This window comes from Ruditapes philippinarum, unplaced genomic scaffold (genome assembly GCF_026571515.1).
Source record: "Ruditapes philippinarum isolate M1 unplaced genomic scaffold, ASM2657151v2 ctg295_1_1_1_1, whole genome shotgun sequence".
Lineage (NCBI taxonomy): Eukaryota > Metazoa > Mollusca > Bivalvia > Venerida > Veneridae > Ruditapes > Ruditapes philippinarum.
Window position 1 is genome coordinate 94,873 of NW_026867200.1, and position 24,015 is coordinate 118,887.

At 33.8% G+C, this 24,015-nt stretch overlaps 1 protein-coding gene across 1 annotated transcript in view; it reads right to left on the reverse strand.

Annotated features, from left to right (window-relative positions):
* Positions 1 to 24,015, reverse strand: part of LOC132735266 (nuclear receptor corepressor 1-like) — a 69,945-nt gene that overhangs the window by 33,752 nt on the left and 12,178 nt on the right. The window contains 11 exon segments of the mRNA XM_060722204.1: positions 1,989 to 2,073; positions 3,486 to 3,572; positions 4,051 to 4,136; positions 7,272 to 7,338; positions 8,339 to 8,391; positions 9,386 to 9,442; positions 11,973 to 12,092; positions 12,703 to 12,777; positions 12,780 to 12,869; positions 15,036 to 15,243; positions 15,885 to 16,066. Of these exon segments, the coding sequence (XP_060578187.1) occupies positions 1,989 to 2,073; positions 3,486 to 3,572; positions 4,051 to 4,136; positions 7,272 to 7,338; positions 8,339 to 8,391; positions 9,386 to 9,442; positions 11,973 to 12,092; positions 12,703 to 12,777; positions 12,780 to 12,869; positions 15,036 to 15,243; positions 15,885 to 16,066 (1,110 nt within the window).

Genomic DNA, 24,015 nt, shown 5'->3' on the forward strand with positions numbered 1-24,015 from the left:
TTTTTATTTCTGCGGACTTTATTTCTGCGGAACATTCTTTGGACAAAACGTGATTTAAATTATGCGGCTCATCTTATCAAAGTCACATTGCTCTACCTATTTTATTTGCATGTACACATTCGCATTAAAATTTTGTTTACCGTCGTCACCGCAAAACTATAAAGTAATTAAAAACAATTATATTGTTTGCTTGCAAACAAATATAATGTGCAACAAAAGACAGTATGCATATTTTGATCAGCGTGAAATGACGTGTGAAAAATATACCCCGGTAGTATCTTTAATTTTATAAAATTAATAGAAGTTTATTGTAAATCAGACAACAATTAATGTATACGACGATTATTTAGCAGTATAAGGGTTTAAATGGTTTTAATGATTTAGTGGTAAACAAACCTTCTAGCGTACAGGCAAACACTATGATGTTTAAATTTCTTTGTTCATAAATTGGCATACCGGTAAATAACAATAGGTACCTCCTTACAAGCACATATTACATACTTAACCGAAAGCAATTTTATATAACTCGATGACCCGCTAACCGTTATAATTAATTAATTAATCCGTTAGTCGTAAATACTTTAGAGGAAACAAGTCATAATGTAGGACATATATCGTTAGAAAAACAAAACATGGAGAAATATTCTGCGGTTTTTATTTCTGCGGTGCTGAAACTGACCGCAGAAAACGCAGAAATAAAGTCACCGCAGAAAAAACCACTTATACGGTAATTTTTTTAGGTTATTTATCACATGATGAATTTAATGCAATTAATTACAAGATAAATTTTATGTAATTTATCACAGGAAATTTTTGTGTAATTTATCACCAGATAATTTTATGTAATTTAACACATGATAAATTTGATGTTATTTATCACAGGATAAGTTTTATGTAATTAATTACAGGATAAATTTTATGTACTTCATCACAGGATAAGTTTTATGTAATTAATTACAGGATAAATTTTATGTACTTCATCACAGGATATATTTCATATAATTTACCACAATAATTTTATGTAATCACAAAGACAGATTTTATGTAATTTCTCATAGGATAAATTTCATGTAATTCATTACAAGAATAATTTTATGTAATTTATCACATGATAAATTTTATGTAATTTAAAATGGGATAAATTTTATGTAATGTATCCAGAACAGATAAGTTTTAGAAGATAAAATCATAACTAAATACATGGGCCAGCAGCTCACTTATTTTCAGTCAGCGGAAGCAATTCAAAGACGGTAAAGTTAAAGATCACAAACAGGAAAGGGTAAGGGAGGAAGTAGGAAATTGTAATTATATTAGCAACAACTTTTTCAAAAGAGCTACAGAAGGATTGGTGGTAAACATCAAGCAGGCTGACAAATCTGCACACATTCAATTCTGACCAAATAAGGTATTATTTCTTGTAATGTAAGCATGCATTGGACAACAGTCATATCCCTTGTTATTTGTAATTTTTGCAGAATTGTTATTTATCAACATATTGTTTTGATTCTTCACTGTATAAAGATGAAAATATTTTGATATTTCTCTCTTGTAAAATATTGTATGCAAATTAAAAGATGTGAACATTACAGCCACAGTCCTATTACTTAATAAACAACTCTCGTATTCACAAATGGTTCCAATTCATATAAAAACAAAAAAGTCAGATGCTTGTCCTTTCTTTTTGTCCAAAAACAAATGGGTATCTATATCAAAATGGGAACAACATATCAACCCTTAAACCTGCTGGAACCGAAAATGATCAGTCTTTGCCACCAGTATAGAACCAGGCCAACCTGCACATCTGTGTATTCAGACCAGGCTCTATACTGTTGGCAGCTCAGTTTTCGTATTTTGATATTGAATTCCCTTGAACTTTGTATGGACTGTTTCATATTCAAAGCTGGACAGATCCATTACATAAATAGAGCATGTTGAGAGCTAAGGTCCATGTGCTAAAGAATATAGAAATAGTTTAAGATTTTATTTACCTCTTGTTCATGAATACCATCCATAATCTGTTCAAGCTCTGCTTCACTCCTAGCATATACTGGCATGCCAGTGCGGGTACCACCTCTACAATATACATTACATAACTTTGTTTGCTTTTCTCATTTTAACACTGATTTTAATACATGATTTTGGCCAAAACTTGGCTGTTGTTCGACCTAACCAGCTTTACTGGATAACTAACCATAGAATTCATAATTTCTCTGCAACTGACAGACTACTAGTCCTACATGGTTTCTGAATCAGCAGTGAGAAACAAATGACTATTAGATTCCATGTCTGAGATTAACTGTGACTGAGAAATTTCACCTACACCTACGATCGAACCAGTGGCCCCGGATTACTAATCAGATCCTCTCCTTAATGAGCTAAGCAACCAGACATAAGTTACAGGCCCATTTAAGTGTAAAGTTTTTTTATGAAATTCGGAAATGTTAAATAATGATGTTGTTTCTATAACCTTATGGCTGGTTCTCGAAAGTTGTAACATAAAATGTCTCTGCTTTTTAACACACATCAATACTGTATGAATATAAAATAAGATTTCTCGGAAAAATTTTAGGCTGAATATTAAAATTGGGTTTTCAGTGTTTAACCCTTTCCCCCATGAGCATATTGTGAAAAATGGCCATTTTCACTGAAAAGCCTCCTGTTACAAGTTCAAACTGCTATGAAACTATGAAAAATGCTGCAATACTAATCAAACTTGGCACAAATGTTGACTGGACCATTGCTTTTGTAACGACATGCTCAGTCTTTAATTTCCTGTTACCATGGCAACGAGGGGACATCTCAAAATTGCCAAAAATCACTTTTTTGCCTCGATTTTTTCCATCAAAATTTATTTCAAAGTGCTGCAACTTCTCAAGGGATTGAGATAGAGTCAAAGGCTTTTCAGCGTTGGTTACACGTTACCTTATGATCGACCTGGGGTCATTTTAAGCCTCTCACAAGTCCAAAATTTTCTTGGCGATGAGGGGGACTCCGCCCCCCCCTTCAAACCCCCCAAACAGAAGGGGGCACATCCCCCTTCTGGCAACCCCCTGATGTTATATTTGGATGGGGGACGGCGCCGAAAAAATGGTCACTTTTTTTAACAACATTTCTCAAACAAAAGACAGTGTTTGGGGCCTAAATAGGGCATTTTTTAACTGTTTGAGGCCTCAAAAAGGGGGGGACAAAAAGCCGTCGAAACACGCTTATATAAGGGAAAAGGTTAACAATGATTTTGTGCCTTAGCCAGTTGCTTTTAAAGAAATATACAAATATTTTTTGCTAATACAGGTAATTTGAAAGTAGTATTTTTTATAATTCAAAAAATCTAATTATGTACATTTAGGACACAGATATTAACAGCTTTTTACATATTAGTGTCAGGGAAAAACTGAATGGCTGGCCTGGCTCTATGCTTATGACAAAAAGATTATTGTTTCAGTTTCAGTACTATAGGTTTATAACAACTATAATCATAAACATACCTGCTCAATCTTTCTTTGTCATCTCTGGCTTTCTTCAGTTCCGGGAAAATCTTCTCAAAATATTCTCTCAATTTAGCATCTTTTGCTCTGAAGATAATATATAGGGAAAAATATTTCATATATTACAAGATATACAGTTTGTTATATTTCATACATCTTTTCATTTGATTCACAATAGATGTTATCCGGAACTGGGCAAATGTCAGTCTTTCCCAGCTAATCCTTAAGTATAAACAACTATTTACCATGACAGCTTCACGGTGCACTTCCCTTCACAATAGATTAGTTAACCTGTTGTGCTTAATTTCAAAGCTGTAACTTTAAAAGTTTGTTTGTACCTACAGATTATCTGAGAAAAAAAACACAAATATTCTTATTCCGGAGTTAGTCTATACAAAATCAAAGTTGTTGATTTACAATTCAAAGAAAGAAAAAGAAATGAAAATTGTAAAAGACAGTTATCGATATAAAGAAAGAAACCATCAAAACAACTATACAAAGTCGTACAAACCGATCAGTTATCAAAATTGATTTTCTGGAGAAAACAATAAAAACAAAAACTCACTTTCTCTTTGGGTTGTTTTCCCATTTTTCAACTTTCTTCACCCAGGCTTGCATGAGCTGATCATACCTTTGTGTAAGATATCTCTCCTGTAAATAAAATATGTTTATTCAGAGAAAGATAAGAATAACACATTGATTCCAAGACTGTGTAAATATAATTAATAAAACAACTAAAAATGTTTTTATAGGACACAGATGCCCCCACATTTAACTGATTTGTCAGTTTTTTTACCAGGGCAAATCTATATGCATCCCCCAAATCCCTTCTTCTATTAGGCTAACCAGTCTATAAATCAATTATCAATTACAATGTAAATGTTATGCTCAGTGTTTTTATCAATGATGAATTTAAGGACCCAGTCCCAACTGCATAATCCCCCCCCCCCCAAAAAAAAAACATACTAAAATTCTACCAAAATTTTGAATGTGAAAATATTTCATCACTGTCTTGTAAAATATGCATGAAGTTATAATGAATTAGTGAATGAATTCAATAATATAAATTATTTTAATATTAAAATAATTTCATTTATTTTATTTAGAAAACATCGTCTGCTGTAAATATAAGTCGTCCTGCTGTAAATATTAGTCATCTGCTATACTGCCCCGTCAGCTTTATAAATGCTCTGCTATATTTTGTTGATAAACAATTTATCTGGTTACGCTCGATAGTTTTTCTTATTCGAGCATAACGTGTACCCGGTATGGTATATATAAGGCAAAACTCGTGCAGAAACTCACTCTTTACACGTCTGCAGTACAGATTGACTGGTTTTAAAGAATTTACCCACCCGCCACACCCCATTTGCTTAATTATAAATAACTGTCATTTTATGAGTTATGATTTCGAACATAAAGGTGACGTCACAGGTTAAACATATTTTGGTAAATTGTATATAAGCGTGTGTTTGTCATTGTTCATTTGGATGTAGATACTGCTGTGACTTTTTATACTTTGCAGGCTGTTGTTATAGACATGTTTTTGTGGACTTCCAAGGAAAATAATTATGGGAGAAAATACCACTACATCTAAGACTATGGAGCCCCAAATACACACAAGGATATTATTGACATGTGAAGTTAGTTAGAAAAATAATGTGTTAAATATGGTTAAAATAAAACGTGTCAGATATGTGTTAAAGATCACTGTAAATTCGGAAGTGCAGGACTTGTAGCGCGGTGTTAGTGGTATAAACTGTTGTTGCTATAATTATTGCTAACTCTTCATGTCAGAGATTTTGATGAACATTGTTGACATTTTAAACTGAAATAACATTCTCCATATTATATTTTCCTTGGACACATATAGTAATGTGATTGTAATTGATGATGAGTTTAATCACTGTTGGCCACATTGGGCCATTGAATCAATTAATTCTTTGTCGCTCTAAAGCGGAAAAATTCTGTCGATCGAGGGGTAGGCGGGCCTCGCAATTTAATATATTCGCAATTCATGATTTTTGAATATTTTAGCTGGTTAGGGTCACCTTGTTTTTGGGCTGGTCTAATCGCCTAAAGATAGGAACCTTGACCTTGTAGGTTAAATTTTAAATGCTCACCCAGTACTTTCTAATTATTATACGGTCTAACAGTAATTGTGTTGACTCGTTAATAGGTTTTGCCCTTACTACTTGGCAATTCCTAACTAGCCTTGCTTTCTTTCCTTGCATTGCCTTGCCTTGCATTGTACAGCCTTTGCTGTTGCTGTTTAACATTAACTCGAATTGTGGAACCATTCATCTCTTGGTCTAATCATTGGTGAGTGGTTTTATTGTTCGTCGTTAATGGTACCGATGCTTGCGGTAGTATGTTACCAGTGGTATATACATGTAGGTTGCCGTTAATATTAGAAGTACAAAAACAATAGAAATGTTAAAAATGAAGTCAATTACGCAATTTTTATTTGTGTACAGTTGTGTACAGTTTTGTCGAGTTGTGTACAGTTGTGTACAGTTTGTAGAAAATACTGCCTCTCTTCGGTTGTCGGAATTTTTTCTAACAAGACTCGACATGGTCAAATCTGTCTTGTCTCGCGGCCAACTTATCCAACAAATAGTTTTTTGTAAATTCAAAAGTTTTTCATCTGTGTGTATATGTGATGAAGTTTCTTTTCACGTAGACTTTTTAAAAGAATTATTAGTACAGTCTAACTTGCCCATGCGACCACGTGTATTAAGCGACTTTTGTCTTAAACGACCACTTTAAATTCCCCCCGATCATTTTCTCTCTATATCTTTAATGTATTAAGCGACTTTTGCTCAACGCGACCAGCGACCGCTAATTAGTCACCTAATTGAGATAAAGCTTTTCATTAAACGACCACTTTTACCTGTCAAGTAATTGTGTTTTTAGAGACTAATTGAGATAAAGCTTTTCATTAAACGACCACTTTTACCTGTCAAGTAATTGTGTTTTTAGAGAACGCCGCTTTGTAATGTCACAAGTGTCAACAATCAAAACACAACAAATAAACGTGTGAAAAACTCTATTTCCCAAACCGTTTTAGCGTATGCAAATGAAGTTAAGTATACGCGTGACGTGTATTATCCAATAATATCGGATAAATAATGCAACGCTCCGCCCCTACTGAGATGGTGTATACGCTTCGCTTGTTGACATTTAGACTGCATTGAATTGACCTTGAACTTTATCAGCAATTAAATTTATCGTAACAATTAGATGTGGTTTGTTTATTTCAAATGAAAAAATGCACAAAAGAAAACATCTTCACTAATGGGGTTTTCAGAAGGAAAAACAACGGAGAAGTCAACAAATTCTGGAAAAAATGTCAAACATGTACGTAATGGATCAAAACTATTTTGCACCCCGTTTTGTCAATAAATATCAGAAAGTTATTTATTACATTTGCATCCATTTAGATTATCGGAGCGTACTAATTATTCAACATTTATATAAAAATGAAGTTGAAAAACAATCCTACCGCATAAGAAAGATATCATTTATAAATTTTGACTTTTATATCATGCTGACTGTCTTAAGAGACCGTTTCATTAAGCGACCGTTTTGGGTCTTTCCCTTGCGCGGTCGCTTAATACACGTTTGACTGTAATTTGATATTGTGTTTGCGTTTCATTTTCGAATATTTAAATAAATCAGTTGCCCACAAAGTTGCCTACAGAAGATTTTGATTTTGATGTTAAAAGTCTGAAAGAGGCAACAGGCATATAATTAGAAATGGACATAAATATAAGGAATACAAACCCTAATCTTTCTAGCCTGGTGTCTTTTCTTGAAGTGTAGAATCAGTCTTGGCTTAAATAATGCAAAACTGAAAAATAAACAAAAATTAGATCAGGAGTATCAAAACATTAGATTACACAAATGTTGAGTTAAGAATATAAAATAATATAAAATCTACGTCCATTCTCTTTGGGCATTAAGTTTAGTAATTCTTGCATATCTGGCAGGATTTACTACTGTTTACACCAGTGATAAAAAAATCACACTCCATCTTAGATAAGCCCGAACTCGCCCAGTCACATTTTTTAAATGATGCCAGTCCCTCACACATTTTATGAATAAATTGCTTGCTAATGATGTCATTTTGCTGTTATGAATGAAGTTGTAAACAGCTATATTCAAGCTAGCTATTCTGGTCTGTACCGGCACTCCGGTGTAAGAATTTTATATGGTATAATTATTATATTATAAACAAGAGCTGTCGGTAGGACAGCAACGCTCGACTATTGTAAGTGCTTGATAGTAAAAAAAATGCTTGATACAGATACCTCCTCCTGTTTACAGGTTGGGGTAATGATGGTGAACAAGTGTGCAAAGTTTCAAAGCCATATGTCAATGGACTTTGAAAATATTTGAACTATTACAAAAACTTTAACGTAAATTTTAAGTTGAAAAAGGGGCATAATTCTGTCAAAATGCTTGATACAGTTACCTCCTCCTGTTTACAGGTTGGGGTAATGATGGGGAACAAGTGTGCAAAGTTTCAAAGCCATATGTCAATGGACTTTGAAAATATTTGAACTATTACAAAAACTTTAACGTAAATTCTAAGTCGAAAAAGGGGCATAATTCTGTCAAAATGCTTGATACAGTTACCTCCTCCTGTTTACAGGTTGGGGTAATGATGGTGAACAAGTGTGCAAAGTTTCAAAGCCATAATATGTCAATGGACTTTGAAAATATTTAAACTATTACAAAAACTTTAACATAAGTGGTTACGCCGACGCAGACGCCGACGCTGACGCCGACGCTCGGGTGACTACAATAGCTCTACTTATTCTTATTGAATAGTCGAGCTAAAAACTTACTTTCGTTTGTTCTCATGGTATATAGGAGCATCAGAGGGTTGGTTGTACAGGGGCTGTAAAAAAAAGAAGAAATATTACATTATATTTACCAAACTAAATTAATACTTTATATTTCTTTCTATTTTTAGTTTTTTTTTCTTTCTCTATCTTTAGTTGGGTTTTATATCACACCAACACCATAGAGGTCATGAAGACGTTCCTGCTTTACTAGTGGAGGAAGACCCTCATTCGCTCCTCTGAGTATAATTTAAGGCACAAACAGGCATCTGAGTAGAACCACAGAACTAAATATGATTTGTAAGCTAGCTGGATAGCATCGTCACATGAAAAATTTTGAAGTCCCTGGTGGGATTCTAACCCGCTGCCGTGAAGGACTAGTGGTTCTGGATTAGTATATTTTTATTCATTTATTTAATTTTTTTACTTATTTTTTAATTTTTTTAAGGGTTTCTTAGTTCACAGTCACACAGTGAAGATCAAATGGCAAATTTCAAGCTTTACTGGCAGATTAAGACCACCTCAGCAGCCTTGTACTTCAATTTCAATTTCTTTAAGCACATGAGGGCAAATGAGTAGATTCGCCAAACTTTCATCGCTGGCCTGGTTCTGTGGTGGTACCACTGTGACAGCACAGGCAAGTGCTTGCCCTGAGCATTACAAGGGGTAGATGAATAAATTTTTACTTTTTTTTTAACTTATTGTAATTCAAGACAACAAACTGTGTTTAATAAGCATTTTCGTTACCCCAAAAGGTCACCAGGGCAAATTCACAAGCAAGATTAGCATCTTGATACAATTACATAAAATATTGATTCTATCACATCAGATAAGTATTAACACAGTTAATATTCTCCATCTGTTAACCTGACATGTCTGGGGGACATCTGGTTTAAAAAGTGTATTTATGTTAACAATCAATAAAACAATTACAGTATTGTTCAATTTAAACAGGATCTATATATAACTTTTCCGAGAAGCAGGTTAACTTGAGATACTACCAGATTTATAACATTAAGCAACAGATGGTTTATAAAACCACAAACATACCAGATCCACTTTAGGTCCCATCTTTGATAGAATGTTATGGGCTTCCGCAGCTTTTTTCTGAAAAATGACAAAATAGCACTTGTATTAATTTACAAAGACATATCTTTGTTTTATTTCCACTAATCAACAAAACAAAATTGAATAAATGAGCTTGCAAGACATACAATAATACACAATGTTGTATAAAAGTAAGACAGGGTAAGAACTGTATAACTTAGTATAATACAATGTTCAATATTGCTTGACTACTTAAAAACAAGAGGGCCATGATGGCCCTGAGGTCGCTCACCTGTATAAAGGCACCCAGAGCGGGGCCAGTTTAAACCCCAGGGCTTTTATTTGAACAAACTTGGAAGACACCCATTAGAAGATGTTTCACGATGTTAAGTTTTTACTACACACATATAATGAAAAATAACAATCTACCCCCTCCTTCCCCCCCCCCCCTGGCAGGGCCAATTTTAACCCAAGGACTTTTATTTGAACAAACTTGGTAGACACCCATAAGAAGATGTTTCATGCTAAACATCTAAGCTCTAGCTCATTGGGGTTTTTTAAAAGAAGATATTTTAAGTTTTTACTATACACATATAGTTAAAACCAATGACACACCTGGGGCGGGGCCAATTTTGACCCCAGGGCTTTTATTTGAACAAACTTTGTAGACACTCACTAGAAGATGTTTCATGTTTAATATCTAAACTCCAGCTATTTGGGTTTTTTCAAAGAAGATTTTTAAGTTTTTGCTATTTACATATAAGGAAAAATCAATAACCCTCGGGGCGGGGCCAATTTATACCCCAGGGCTTTTATTTGAACAAACTTGGTAGACACCAATTAAAACATGTTTCATGCTAAATATCTTAGCTCTAGCTCTTTGGGTTCTTTAAAAGAAGATTTTTTAAGTTTTTACTATATGCATATAGGGAAAATCAATGACCCCCTGGGGCAGGGCCAATTTTGACCCCAGGGCTTTTATTTGAACAAACTTTGTAGACACTCATTAGAAGATGTTTCATGCTTAATATCTAAACTCTAGCTATTTGGGTTATTTCAAAGAAGATTTTTAAGTTTTTACTATATGCATTTAGGGAAAATCAAAGACCCCCAGGGGCGGGGCCAATTATTTGAATAAACTTGGTAGACACTCACTAGAAGATGTTTCATGCTTAATATCTAAACTCTAGCTATTTGGGTTTTTTCAAAAAAGATTTTTTAAGTTTTTACTATATGCATATAGGGAAAATCAATGACCCCCTGGCCGCAGGGCCAATTTTGACCCCAGGGCTTTTATTTGAACAAACTTGGTAGACACTCACTAGAAGATGTTTCATGCTAAATATCTTAGCTCTAGCTCTTTGGGTTCTTTAAAAGTTTTTACTATATGCATAAAAGGAAAATCAAAGACCCCCTGGGGCGGGGCCAATTTTGACCCCAGGGCTTTTATTTGAACAAACTTGGTAGACACTCACTAGAAGATGTTTATTGCTAAATATCTTAGCTCTAGCTCTTTGGGTTCTTTAAAAGAAGATATTTTAAGTTTTTACTATATGCATATAGGGAAAATCAAAGACCCCCTGGGGCGGGGCCAATTTTGACCCCAGGGCTTTAATTTGAACAAACTTGGTAGACACTCATTAGAAGATGTTTCATGCCAAATATCTAAGCTCTAGCTCTTTGGGTTTTTTAAGAGAAGATATTTTAAGTTTTTTCTTGCGGTTGCCATGGCAACCACAGTTCTGCATGGAATTAAATTCTTTGAACAATTTTTAAAGGTGACTACCAAAGGAACATTCCTGTGAAGTTTGGATGAAATTGGCTTAGTGGTTTATGAGGGGATGTCATTTAAAGTAAAAGTTTACGGACCGACGGACGGACATACCAAAATTTGATGTTTATGAGGCAAATCAGCTCATAAACACCACCTGGACCAACGTCCATAAGCAAAATAAGCTCATAAAAACAAAAAAATAGCTCTTAATTTGAATTTTATGAGTTTTTGTTCTTTATTTAACTACGGAATGAAGCTCATAATAATCAAATGTTTGCTCGGACAGACGACGGACAGACGGACGCCGGATGAAAAGCGATCACAAAAGCTCACCCTGTCACTTTGTGACAGGTGAGCGAAAAAAAACCTTTTACAGAACATACTAATGTTATTTCACCTATTCCAACCATCATATTAAACAATCATTTGTAATTGATTTAAGGTTAGGACTCATTTTGCTGGATATTCCAGGCTTTTTATTCTTATGATAAATGTATCATTTGATGTAGGACTAGAAAGACAACTTATTTGCCAAATTTCTGATCATCTGCTCTCTTCATTTTTCTAATTGTGAAAAATGACCTACAGTTGAAAAGTGTAGCATTAAAATTGGGTTTAAGATTAACACAAAAATACAATTTCAATTTATTTCATTGTATGTTTCTTAATTATCTTTTACATATCTTTCTTTGTTAAATACCCCCAACTGATCTATATTTTTTTTAGGTTTTGGACCCCAGTGGAGTTCCTATAAACAAAAATATCAATAAAAATTAGATACAAATTGTTTTCTATATAAGAGACTATGAAACTTACTCTGTTTTCAGCATATATGATCTGAGCAGTACTCTGATGTTTCATGTCTACAGATATTGCTTCTGGTACTTCTTCCGATTCTACAAACTCCTTGTGCTTACTTGCTGCTTCTTCTTGTTGCTATGGTAACAAAAATAAGAAAAATTGACGACTTTTATGATTGTACAAAAATATAAACAAATTTTCCATACTTAAAATTCTTAAAATATCTACAATGACAAAGTCCATAAATCCTTTAACATCATAAAGTAGGCTAAAGACCAATTTATCAACATTAAGTCACTTACAAACCCCTATACCAACTTAGAGTGAGCAAAGCACTAAAACCCTATACAACCACAGTCAAAAGTAGGCCCCTTCACAAACATAATGTTAAAAACCCCTATACGACCATAGTCATGTATGAATCACTATTAAGTCAGCAATATACCCTATTATCATCATAAAGTTACTGACAAAAACCCTATCCCATCATAGGGAGCTATTTAAACCCCTTACCAATACCATCATTGAAATAAGTTTTACAACCCATATACCATTTCAAAGTCAGCTTTTAACCCCTATTCCATTATAGTCAGCTATAAATCAGCCCATAAACCCCTATAACATCATTAAGTCACCATAAACCAGATGTTACCATCATAAAAGAAAGTATTAAAACCCTATATCATGCATTAAAATCAGTTATAAACCAATATACCATCATAAAGTCAGCTATAAACCCCTATACCTGTTTCTTTTCTTCTTCATCTGAATCTGGCTGCTCTACAAGAGCAATCTCTCTGTCTATCCTTGCTGATATTCTGTAAACAACTCATCTTTAACTTTCTGAACTTTGTTGTCCTCAGGTGGTAGTGTAGGAGATATAGCTTCCGTCTGAGGGTTGTACGCTGGCTCCTATAATAGAAAGAAGAGGTAAATTTAATCATAAGCTGAAATTGTGTAATTTAATAGCTCTCCTTTGAATTCGGAAAAATCCATGCAAAGTTTAAAGGGTTTTAATATAAAAATATAACAAGAGGGCCATGATGGCCCTGAGGTCGCTCACCTGTATATAGGCCCCCCCAACCCCCACCCCCCCCCCAAAGTTGCAGAGCCAATTTAACCCAAGGGCTTTTATTTGCACAAACTTGGTAGACACCCATAAGAAGATGTTTTCATGCTAAACATTTAAGCTCTAGCTCATTGGGCTTTTTAAAAGAAGATTTTTTTAAAGTTTTTACTATACACATATAGTTAAAACAATGACACCCCTGGGGCCGGGCCAGTTTTGACCCCAGGGCTTTTATTTGAACAAACTTTGTAGACACTTACTAGAAGATGTTTCATGCTTAATATCTAAACTCTAGCTATTTGGGTTTTTTCAAAGAAGATTTAAAGTTTTGCTAAACACATATAAAGAAAATCAATGACCCCCCGGTTCGGGGCCAATTTTGACCCCTGGGCTTGTATTTGAACAAACTTGGTAAACACCTATTAGAACATGTTTGATGCTCAATAACTTAGCCATAACTCTTTGAGTTCTTTAAAAGAAGATTTTTTAAGTTTTTACTATATGCATATAGGGAAAATCAATGACCCCCGGGGCGGGGCCAATTTTCACCCCATGGCTTTTATTTGAACAAACGTGGTAGACACCCAATAGAACATGTTTCATGCTAAATATCTTAGCTCTAGCTCTTTGGGTTCTTTAAAAGAAGATTTTTTAAGTTTTTACTATATGCATATAGGGAAAATCAATGACCCCCGGGGCGGGGCCAATTTTGACCCCAGGGCTTTTATTTGAACAAACTTGGCAGACACACACTAGAAGATGTTTCATGCCAAATATCTAAGCTCTAGCTCTTTGAGTTCTTTAAAAGAAGATTTTTAAGTTTTTTACTATATGCATATAGGGAAAATCAATGACCCCCGGGGCGGGGCCAATTTTCACCCCAGGGCTTTTATTTGAACAAACTTGGTAGACACCCATTTGAACATGTTTCATGCTAAATATCTTAGCTCTAGCTCTTTGGGTTCTTTAAAAGAAGATTTTTTAAGTTTTTTACTATATGCATATAGGGAAAATCAATGACCCCCCGGGGCGGGGCCAATTTTGACCCCAGGGCTTTTATTTGAACAAACTTGGTAGACACTCACTAGAAGATGTTTCATGCCAAATATCTAAGCTCTAGCTCTTTGAGTTCTTTAAAAGGAGATTTTTTAAGTTTTTACTATAATGCATATAGGGAAAATCCAATGACCCCCGGGGCGGGCCAATTTTCACCCCAGGGCTTTTATTTGAACAAAACTTGGTAGACACCCATTAGAACATGTTTCATGCTAAATATCTTAGCTCTAGCTCTTTGAGTTCTTTAAAAGAAGATTTTTTAAGTTTTTACTATATGCATATAGGGGAAAATCAATGACCCCCCGTGGCGGGGCCAATTTTGACCCCAGGGCTTTTATTTGAACAAACTTGGTAGACACTCACTAGAAGATGTTTCATGCCAAATATCTAAGCTCTAGCTCTTATGGTTTTTTAAAAAGAAGATATTTAAAGTTTTTTCTTTCGGTTGCCATGGCAACCAGAGTTTTGCATGGAATTAAAATTCTTTGAACAATTTTTAAAGGTGACCACCAAAGGAACATTCCTGTGAAGTTTGGATGAAATTGGCTTAGTGGTTTATGAGGAGATGTCATTTAAAGTAAAAGTTTACGGACGGACGGACGACGGACGGACGACGGACGGACGGACGCCGGACGAAAAGCGATCACAAAAGCTCACCCTGTCACTTTGTGACAGGTGAGCTAAAAAGAGTACTGCATTAGGAGTTAACGCTTGTCTGTTCAAAAATTTTAAGTTAAAAGGGTGCATAACGCCAAAAATATTGTTTTCAGAATAAATGCCTAAGTCTAACTATTACACTTGGTGATGATAAGTTGATTTTCAAAGTTTCATCCAGATAACATTTAGAATATTTGAAAAATGGTTACATTAAAGTTTTTGCAGGACAAAAAAATAAAGTAAAGTAAAGATCGTCAAAAAAAGAATTTCGAACAAAAATGCTGCTGCTCTCTTACCCGTTTAGGTTCCGTCTGACTGACATCGATGCTTAAAGGCTGTGCTAAATCTGGCCGATCAATGGGTCCAAGGCGTGGCCTCTTCGGAGTGGATGGTCCTGAGGGTTGAGGGGCAGCAGCACTACTCAAGGACACAGGCAAGCCTCCCTGTAGGTTTCCCATGGTTTCCTGTCTATAATGTTGCCCGTAAGCTGAGGGAGGCTCTGGTCTGATAGAAATATAAGTTACATGTCATTTATCAAAATTTGAAAATTTCATATCACTCAATTTCTCTGGTATTCAAGAGTTATCATTTTTAGTGTTCAAAGTGACCTAAAAATGGAAATGCTTTGAGCTGAAATCATGCTAAGAATTGCGCTAATTATTGATTCATTCTAATTTTGAGTCTACTTCTTTATGAACTTTAACTATTTTCCTATGTTTCTATTTTAAGTTCCTCAGTTGATCATTGTAAGATTTTTAATTTTTATGTTGAAAGTTTTTGGAGCTCCTTTAAAATGAAAATATCAAGGTAAATGTCATATAGAAGGTTCTTGCCAACATATACTAAGTATTAGGTCAATTTAAATTTTTGCAAAAATGTCAACATGCAACTTCTTAACCATAGCTATATTTTTGCAATTTTCACCAAAATGTTTATTTTATGTTATTACATAACTAGAACACCCAACACCATAACTTCCTTAACATGCATAACTTATTGCAATTTTGCATATTGCAAAATGTTAACCAAAGCGTGACACTGAAGCTGGAGGGTCCAATAGCTCCTCCTATTTCTCATATAGTCAAGCTAAAATGAACTAGCAGTATTCATATACATGCTTTTCTATGATCATATTCATTGATTACCTGTATTGTCTAGCCCTATCTACACCCTGTTGCGGGTGATTTCCATGGTGATAGTCGAGCAGGGTGGGTCGTCGTTTCTGTAACTGTAATAAATCCTCATGACTGCTGGGCTGAGCTACTGGTAGTCTTTCACGATTGTACTGCTCTCTCACATCCCGTGCATGCTGTTCTACAACTTGTTGCTAAAAATAGAAACACCCAAACATTAGCCTATATGGTTACCCATAATGCAACTGTGTAACAGGTTTGTCTCCTTTTACAGTGTATAAAGCTATATATCTGCTGTAAAAATAACTTTTCAAATTGTTAACAAGAGCACCGCTAGGCGGAGCATTATATGCCCGAAAGTATTTTTTTTTTAGTAAGGATGACCTTAACCGTTGACCTTTTGACCCCAAAATCAATAGGGGTCTTCTACCCAATATGGACAATCATCCTATGAAGTTTTAACATTGTGGGCCAAATGGAACTTAACATATGCTCCGGCAACTGTTTTCAGTATCAAGGCAATAGTGACCTTCACCTTTGACCTTTTGACCCCAAAATCAACAGGGGTCTTCTACCCAATATGGACAATCATCCTATGAAGTTTGAACATTGTGGGTCAAATGGAACTTAAGTTATGCGTGGAAACATATTTTTCAGTATCAATGTAATAGTGACCTTCACCTTTGACCTTGTGACCCCAAAATCAATAGGGGTCTTCTACCCAATATGGACAATCATCCTATGAAGTTTGAACATTGTGGGTCAATTGGAACTTAAGTTATGCTCTGGAAACTGTTTTCAGTTATAAGGTAATAGTGACCTTGACCTTTGACCTTTTGACCCCAAAATCAATAGGGGTCTTCTACCCAATATGGACAATCATCCTATGTAGTTTGAACATTGTGGGCCAATTTGAACTTAAGTTATGCTCCGGAAACTGTTTTCAGTATCAAGGTCATAGTGACCTTGACCTTTGACCTTGTGACCCCAAAATCAATAGGGGTCTTCTTCCCAATATGGACAATCATCCTATGAAGTTTGAACATTGTGGGTCAAATGGAACTTAAGTTATGCTCTGGAAACTGTTTTCAGTTATAAGGTAATAGTGACCTTGACCTTTGACCTTTTGACCCCAAAATCAATAGGGGTCTTCTACCCAATATGGACAATCATCCTATGAAGTTTGAACATTGTGGGCCAATTGGAACTTAAGTTATGCTCCGGAAACTGTTTTCAGTATCAAGGTCATAGTGACCTTGACCTTTGACCTTGTGACCCCAAAATCAATAGGGGTCTTCTTCCCAATATGGACAATCATCCTATGAAGTTTGAACATTGTGGGTTGAATGGAACTTAAGTTATGCTCCGGAAACCGTTTTAAGGTAATAGTGACCTTGACCTTTGACCTTTTGACCCCAAAATCAATAGAGGTCTTCTACTTAATATGGACAATCATCCTATGAAGTTTGAACATTGTGGGTCGAATGGAACTTAAGTTATGCTCCGGAAACCGTTTTCAGTTTTAAGGTAATAGTGACCTTGACCTTTGACCTTTTGACCCCAAAATCAATAGGGGTCTTCTACCCAATATGGACAATCATCCTATGAAGTTTTAACATTGTGGGCCAAATGGAACTTTAGTTATGCTCCGGAAACCAAATTGCTAACGGACGGACGGACGGACAGACGGACGCCAGGGGGTATAACATAATATGCCCTTTCGGGCATATAAAAAGGAATGTCACGATGCTGTTCTACAACTTGTTGCTAAAAATAGAAACACCCAAACATTAGCCTATGTGGTATCCCATAATACAATTGTGTAAAAGATTTATCTCCCTTTACAGTGTATAAAACTATATATCTGCTGTAAAAATAACTTTTAATTTTTTTAAAAAGGAATGTCACGAATGTCGAATATAGTTGCAAAACACAAATGCCCCATCCTAAATCTCGGTCCAAGGTTTTAAAGAATTTTCCTATGCTCATAATCAGATCTCGAGCATCTGATTGGTCAAAAAACCAGAAAACAATTTAAACTGACCAATGAAAATCCTGAGATTTGAGACAAATCTCAGAGGAAGGTTTTTATAATCTCCAGGATTGTTCTTTCCTACCGAGAGTTTAAGGTTAATGTTATTAAAAGGTAAAGATGATTATTGATTCAGTCCAAAGCATATTAAAGATATATTGATAAGGGGTGACAAATATTGATGATACTTCAATATATCAAGGTATTACTTATCTCTATTTCACTTTCATATCTATTTTCATGTTTCAGTATAATACACATTCTCTACACATGTTCTGTTATACAATTATTATGAGTATTATTTATAAATACCAAGTGATCTGCATGTTGTTTTTTTTCCCTAACTTTTTTCCATCACTGCTATGAAACATGAAACAATAGCATAGTTTTTGACACATATAGTTTTTGACAGGCACCTGCTTCCAAATTAACTATAGCATACACTTCGACAGAAAATTATCCACGATACATTGATAACATTTCTGCCAATGACCGCTCTATCAAAAGGCAATGGTCATATTTCAACACCACAAATGAACAATATTTTCCTAAAATATTAAGTAGTACAAAAGCTATTAAGCTTGTGGAATGAAAATGAAATGACCTAAGCTTAAAAAATTATCAAAAATTCAAAAAAGCGAAACAAAGAAAGACGACAAATACCAAAACAGTTTCCATTGACCTCTAGATTCAGATGCGAACAAAAAAGTTCAATGATTAATTCATAAGTGGCATTTCAACTTTACTTTGTAATTCAGTACGTTCAACATTTCTAAATGTCATTTAACCAGAACGTGTTACTAATTCTTTATGAAACACTTTGTTGTGGAAATAGATTCCATAATAATCATTGCCAATATTATAACATTATATATAATGCAAATGTCAAATGCTATACACTCTTTATAAAAAACAAGAACTGCCAGTGGGAATGACTATTTCTAGTGCTTGATAGTAAAACAAGAGCCTGGATAATGAAAAATTTTCTAAGTGCAAGAAGGGCAATAATTCTGTCAAAATCCATGTTAAAGCGTTATAAGCCTTGTACAGTGACCTCCTATAATGCTCTGAAAAAAGTGCTTGATGTTTCAACCCATTGCCTTCAGTAGTTTTGATGTAAAAACTTAACCAAAGTGTGAAGACAGCGCTACTGACACCTACCCACTATAACTCTCTCTATTCATCAAATAGTAGAGCCAAAAAACAACAAATTTCTATACTATTCTTTGTAATATTTGCCAAGTATCAAACTATCAGAATTACATGTTATTCAGAATAATACATTATTCATTAATGACAAAATGGTAATGTATCTTTTGCACAAATGTCAGGAAAAAACATTTTTCTTTTTGCTTATGTCAGCACAAATTTACATCAGCATTTTTCATGTGTGTGTATTATAATTATACATGTATGATTCATGAAAAAAAGCAATGTGAAGGTTAATCTTTGTTTTACTTTTGGTGTCACTGGTGTTACATTGTTTACATGGGAAAAAGTCAAATTGTTGATGCCTCACAACAGAGTTGTGACTGTATAACTTAAAGCTCTGTCTAATCCATTGGTGTTAATAGAAGCTGAATCAGTTTTTTTTTTTTGTTCCCTTCATCAGTTACAAAAACTTAACTTACAGGCCTTTTTTTTCTTCTATAGCAGGCGCTGTTTAAAGGCAGCTCCCCAAAAGAATAATTCTTTATAATCATGCAGTTTTCCCCAAAAATTGAATTTTAACATCAAGGTTTTTCTTCCCCTTTTGCAAATATACCGTATAACCCCCCCCCCCATTAAGGGTGGGGCTGCTTCCCAAACCTGTGAAAATAAGCCCTGATTTATCATAATTTCATTGTACTATAATGCCCGATTACATGGATACAAGGCCGTCCTTAAAAAAATGTTTGTTTGCAGTAACCCGACCCAGAATTTTCAAGGTGGGTAGGTAGGTCGATTTATTTTTTTATTATTTTTTTTTTTATTGAACTGTACTCCCAAATAAACATGGAATTTCAAAATGCTGGACAATATATGCTTTGATAATCTGGTAACAATTAATAAATTGATAACAGAATTCTAATTTAATAAGAACTACATTTTATTTCTTCTATTAACCTTTAAAAAAACGAAAACAAAGCACAAGGCATAATTTTCTGATTCAAAAAAAAAATTTTTTTTATCCAGACCATGAAAAAAAAATTGAGTAGGGGCAAATTTTGTGAGTCGGTCGCGTTACTGCAAACAAACACTTTTTTAAGGATGGCCCAAGTTCAAAAAGTCAGAAAACCTTAAAAAAATACCTGAATTTAGCATTATTTTAATGGGTTTTATGTAATAAGAGTGCTTTCAGGTGTATAACAAACCTGAACTTTAAGGCAAATTGCCTGAAAACTTGTACTCAAGTAAAAGTAAATTCTTATCTCTTGACTGGTAATTTTATTAAATAATAATAACACGCATATTTTTTTAAAATTACAACACTATATAGTATGCATTTAAATGAATGATGTTTTATGTATTAAAAGAATTCTTATTGGCTTAACATGAGAGTAACAAGTTTTTGATAATTTAACCATGCAAACGGTTTTCAACCAAGATCAGCCGGCACATCTGCGCCATCTGATCACTATAAGTCTGCACTGTTCGCTATCCCGTCAGTACGATATTTTAAAATTTTCCCTAAAAATGACAAATGGTTTAGTCCAGATTGAAAGATAGACAAGTCCATTTTAGATATTTAGTGTGTTATAGGGTTAAAGATCAATGACACAACAATATATACTACTGCTGTATAGTTCAGACACCTCCATCAAGTCACTGACCTACCATAACCCTAAATAACCTGCTGAATTTGTGTAATGGATTTGCCCTGTTTTACATTTTGGAACAGTCCATTCTAAGTTTTAGGGATTTAAATATCAAAATACAACTATAGAAATGTTTCCGCAGGACACAGATGCCCCCACTGTTTTGTCAGTCTACAGACCAATACAATGGGCAAATCTATATTCTCCCCCACCCTGAAGTTACACTTTTAAAGTAGTAAGAACATAAAAATTCATATACTAGTACTATAATAAAGCCTGTGCCACTCTGCACAGATGTCCTCACTGCACAGATTAACAGGTACAGATGTCAAATAATAAGGGCAGCCATATGACCTAGTGACTTCCCAACCCCGGGATAATGATTTCAAGTCCAAATTAGGTCGAAACAATGTTTCTTCATTATTAAATGGCACAGGCACTTTAGTTATTGGATGGCAAGTTTTAGAGAGCTACATCTGTAGAGGTTAAGTAAGCTTGTACATTTTTTTTTACTTCATTCCTATATCAGGAATGTTATAATTATAATGTTATAATATTGTTTACATTTATCATACCAAATTTAAGTATTATCTTTTTTTAACATGCTTTCTAAATGACATTAAAATCGCCACTTGACATTGGCATGGCATCTAATAACATTCTGTTTAACCTATACATTTCATAAGAAATTCTCAAACCTATTGTTTTATGGAAGGGACAGGGAAAAAATAAAAAGAATATTTGGAAAAAAACAACAATGAAACATTGAATAATTATGTAATTCAATAAAAAAATACTAGCTTGTAATTAAATTAGAATCAGGATTTAAATTCTGTTTAACAAAACATTGCTGGTTTTAATAAGTCTGTAGTTATTATATTATATAGATGTATATATAGACTTCTAATACAGTGTTGCTGCAGGGTCAACCCTGTGTGGTTGAGTTAATATGCCTAGTAGTCATTCAAGTGGTCAATAGGAGAGGTCTGGGGTCCAAACCTCAGTTGGTGCCAGACTTAGAGGATTTTTCGGGTTTACAAAAAAATCAAAGCAAGATGATTAAATTAGTACAGAGAATAAAACTGTTTATACAGTTGAATTTTTTAAGCTTTAAAGCAGCATGCTTCCAGATTCATGCTGATTTTTTTTTTCAAGAAAATTTTAAAAATAAAATATTGAGAAGTGAACAAAGAAAATAATTTAAATATAACAAACAGCACTTGCAATACATGCAAATTACATAAAAAGATTCCAAAATTAGGAAAATTAGCCCTACTGCTTTAGTATTGCATTAGAAATACTAGAATCATACATAACATATAAAATATTACTTTACTCTTGAATCTTTTTACTTTTCTTAAAATCTTAGTACATTTTTCTCAAGTTTAATTTTCTTGAAATATTTTGGCTCATCTGGAGTCATGCAGCTTTAAGAATATCATAAACTGTATACAAATAACTGTACCTTAATATAATGCGATCCAGCTCAAATGTTCAACAACTTTAGTTGATTTAAGCATGTAACTTAATTTCCATTCATCTTTTCCCTTTCTGACAGTTTACTTATAATGAATTCCTTTTATTTATTTTTTCCAGTTTATTTATAACTTAAATTCCTTTTTTTCCTTCTTCACTTTCCTTATAAATATACTTTTCATTCATTTTCCTTTCAATTTATTTATAAATAAATTCATTTTTATTTATTTCTTTAGTTTACTCATAATTTTCCATTCATCTTTTTCCCTTCAGTTTCCTTCTAACTTAATACTTCTTTTTTTCAGTTCATGAGCACTAATATAACTTATTTCCTTTTTATTTATTTCATCAGTTTACTTATAAATATATTTTCCATTCATTATTTATAATTTAATTCCATTTTATTTATTTCTTCACTTTACTTATGACTTTGTATTAAACTTCATCTTCTCACCTTCAGTTTACTTATAATTTAATTTCTTTTTATGAATTTCTTCACTTAACTTATAATTTTACATTCAAACTTTAATTATATATTAAATAAATAACATTCAAACACAGTTGACAACAAAAAAATGCATAATTAAAACTTCCTTGAAAATTGCACACAAGATTTTTTTCTTCTTCAACCTTTTACTGGACTACCACTTTTTTTTTCGAGCATCCAAAAATTATATATTTATAATGCAGTGAAAAGAGCTTTTATTTTTGTCTCTTACTTTAAATAGTGCAGTGTATATTAAATCCCTGTCACTTTTTTTTCGAGCATCCAAAAATAGTGCAATGTATATTAAATCCTTGTCACTAAATTTTTTTTGAGCATCCAAAAATCATATATTTAAATAGTGCAGTGTATATAATAAAGCCCTGTCACTTTTTTTTTGAGCATCTAAAAATTATATATCATTCATAATACAGTGAAAAGAGCTTTACGTACATATTAAATCCCTTAAGTGTAATGCTGATCCAGAGACAAGAAATATAAGTTTCATAACATTACACAGTGGAGCACTGACCTATTAACTTAACACATTTTATGAATTGATTCAGTTAACTCTAACATCAGGCAGTGAACTATGTTTACCTATTCACTCACTCTAATATAACAGTACTCTCTCCTTTCTTTTTTCCCTCTCTCTCCGCTTTTTATTTGAACAAGTGTTTTCCTGGCCTATGTTCACCCTTTTACCTTTCATTCATTCAAGTCATAAGCGGTTCAATCCCTTATCTCTTGTTTACAGCACACTTGTTGTATATTTAGAGATATCTTGTACTTAAATACACACATCAGAAAAAAAAGGTAAGAGGAAATTAGTTGACAAATATTCACTCAAAAGTCAAATGTACCAGGAATGTTTAAACAAAATTGTAGGTCACACATTCAAAGTTCATCATAAGGTAATATAGTTCCCCCACTATAACATGACTAAATTGTAATAACTAAGACTAATATGAGTTAAAAAAACTTCAAGTTTAATGTGAGGTTATATACAAAAGAAGTTCACAATCTAATGTAAGTTCAATATATCACCAAATGATCTAATAACTGTCCAACATTGAGCTGAAATAGCACCAAGTCCAACAGAGCTCCTAGTCCAACATGAGCTTATATCGCTTCCAGTCAAACATGAGTTTATATAGCTTCCAGTTTAACATTAACTTAACAGCTCCCAGGCCAACATGAGCTTAAATAACTCCTTAGTCCAACATGAGCTTATATAGCTTACAGTCAAACATGAGCTTATATAGCTCCCAGTCAAACATGAGCTTATGTAGCCCCCAGGCAAACATGAGCTAGTAGTATTCTTCCAGTCCAACATGAGCTTAAATAGCTCAA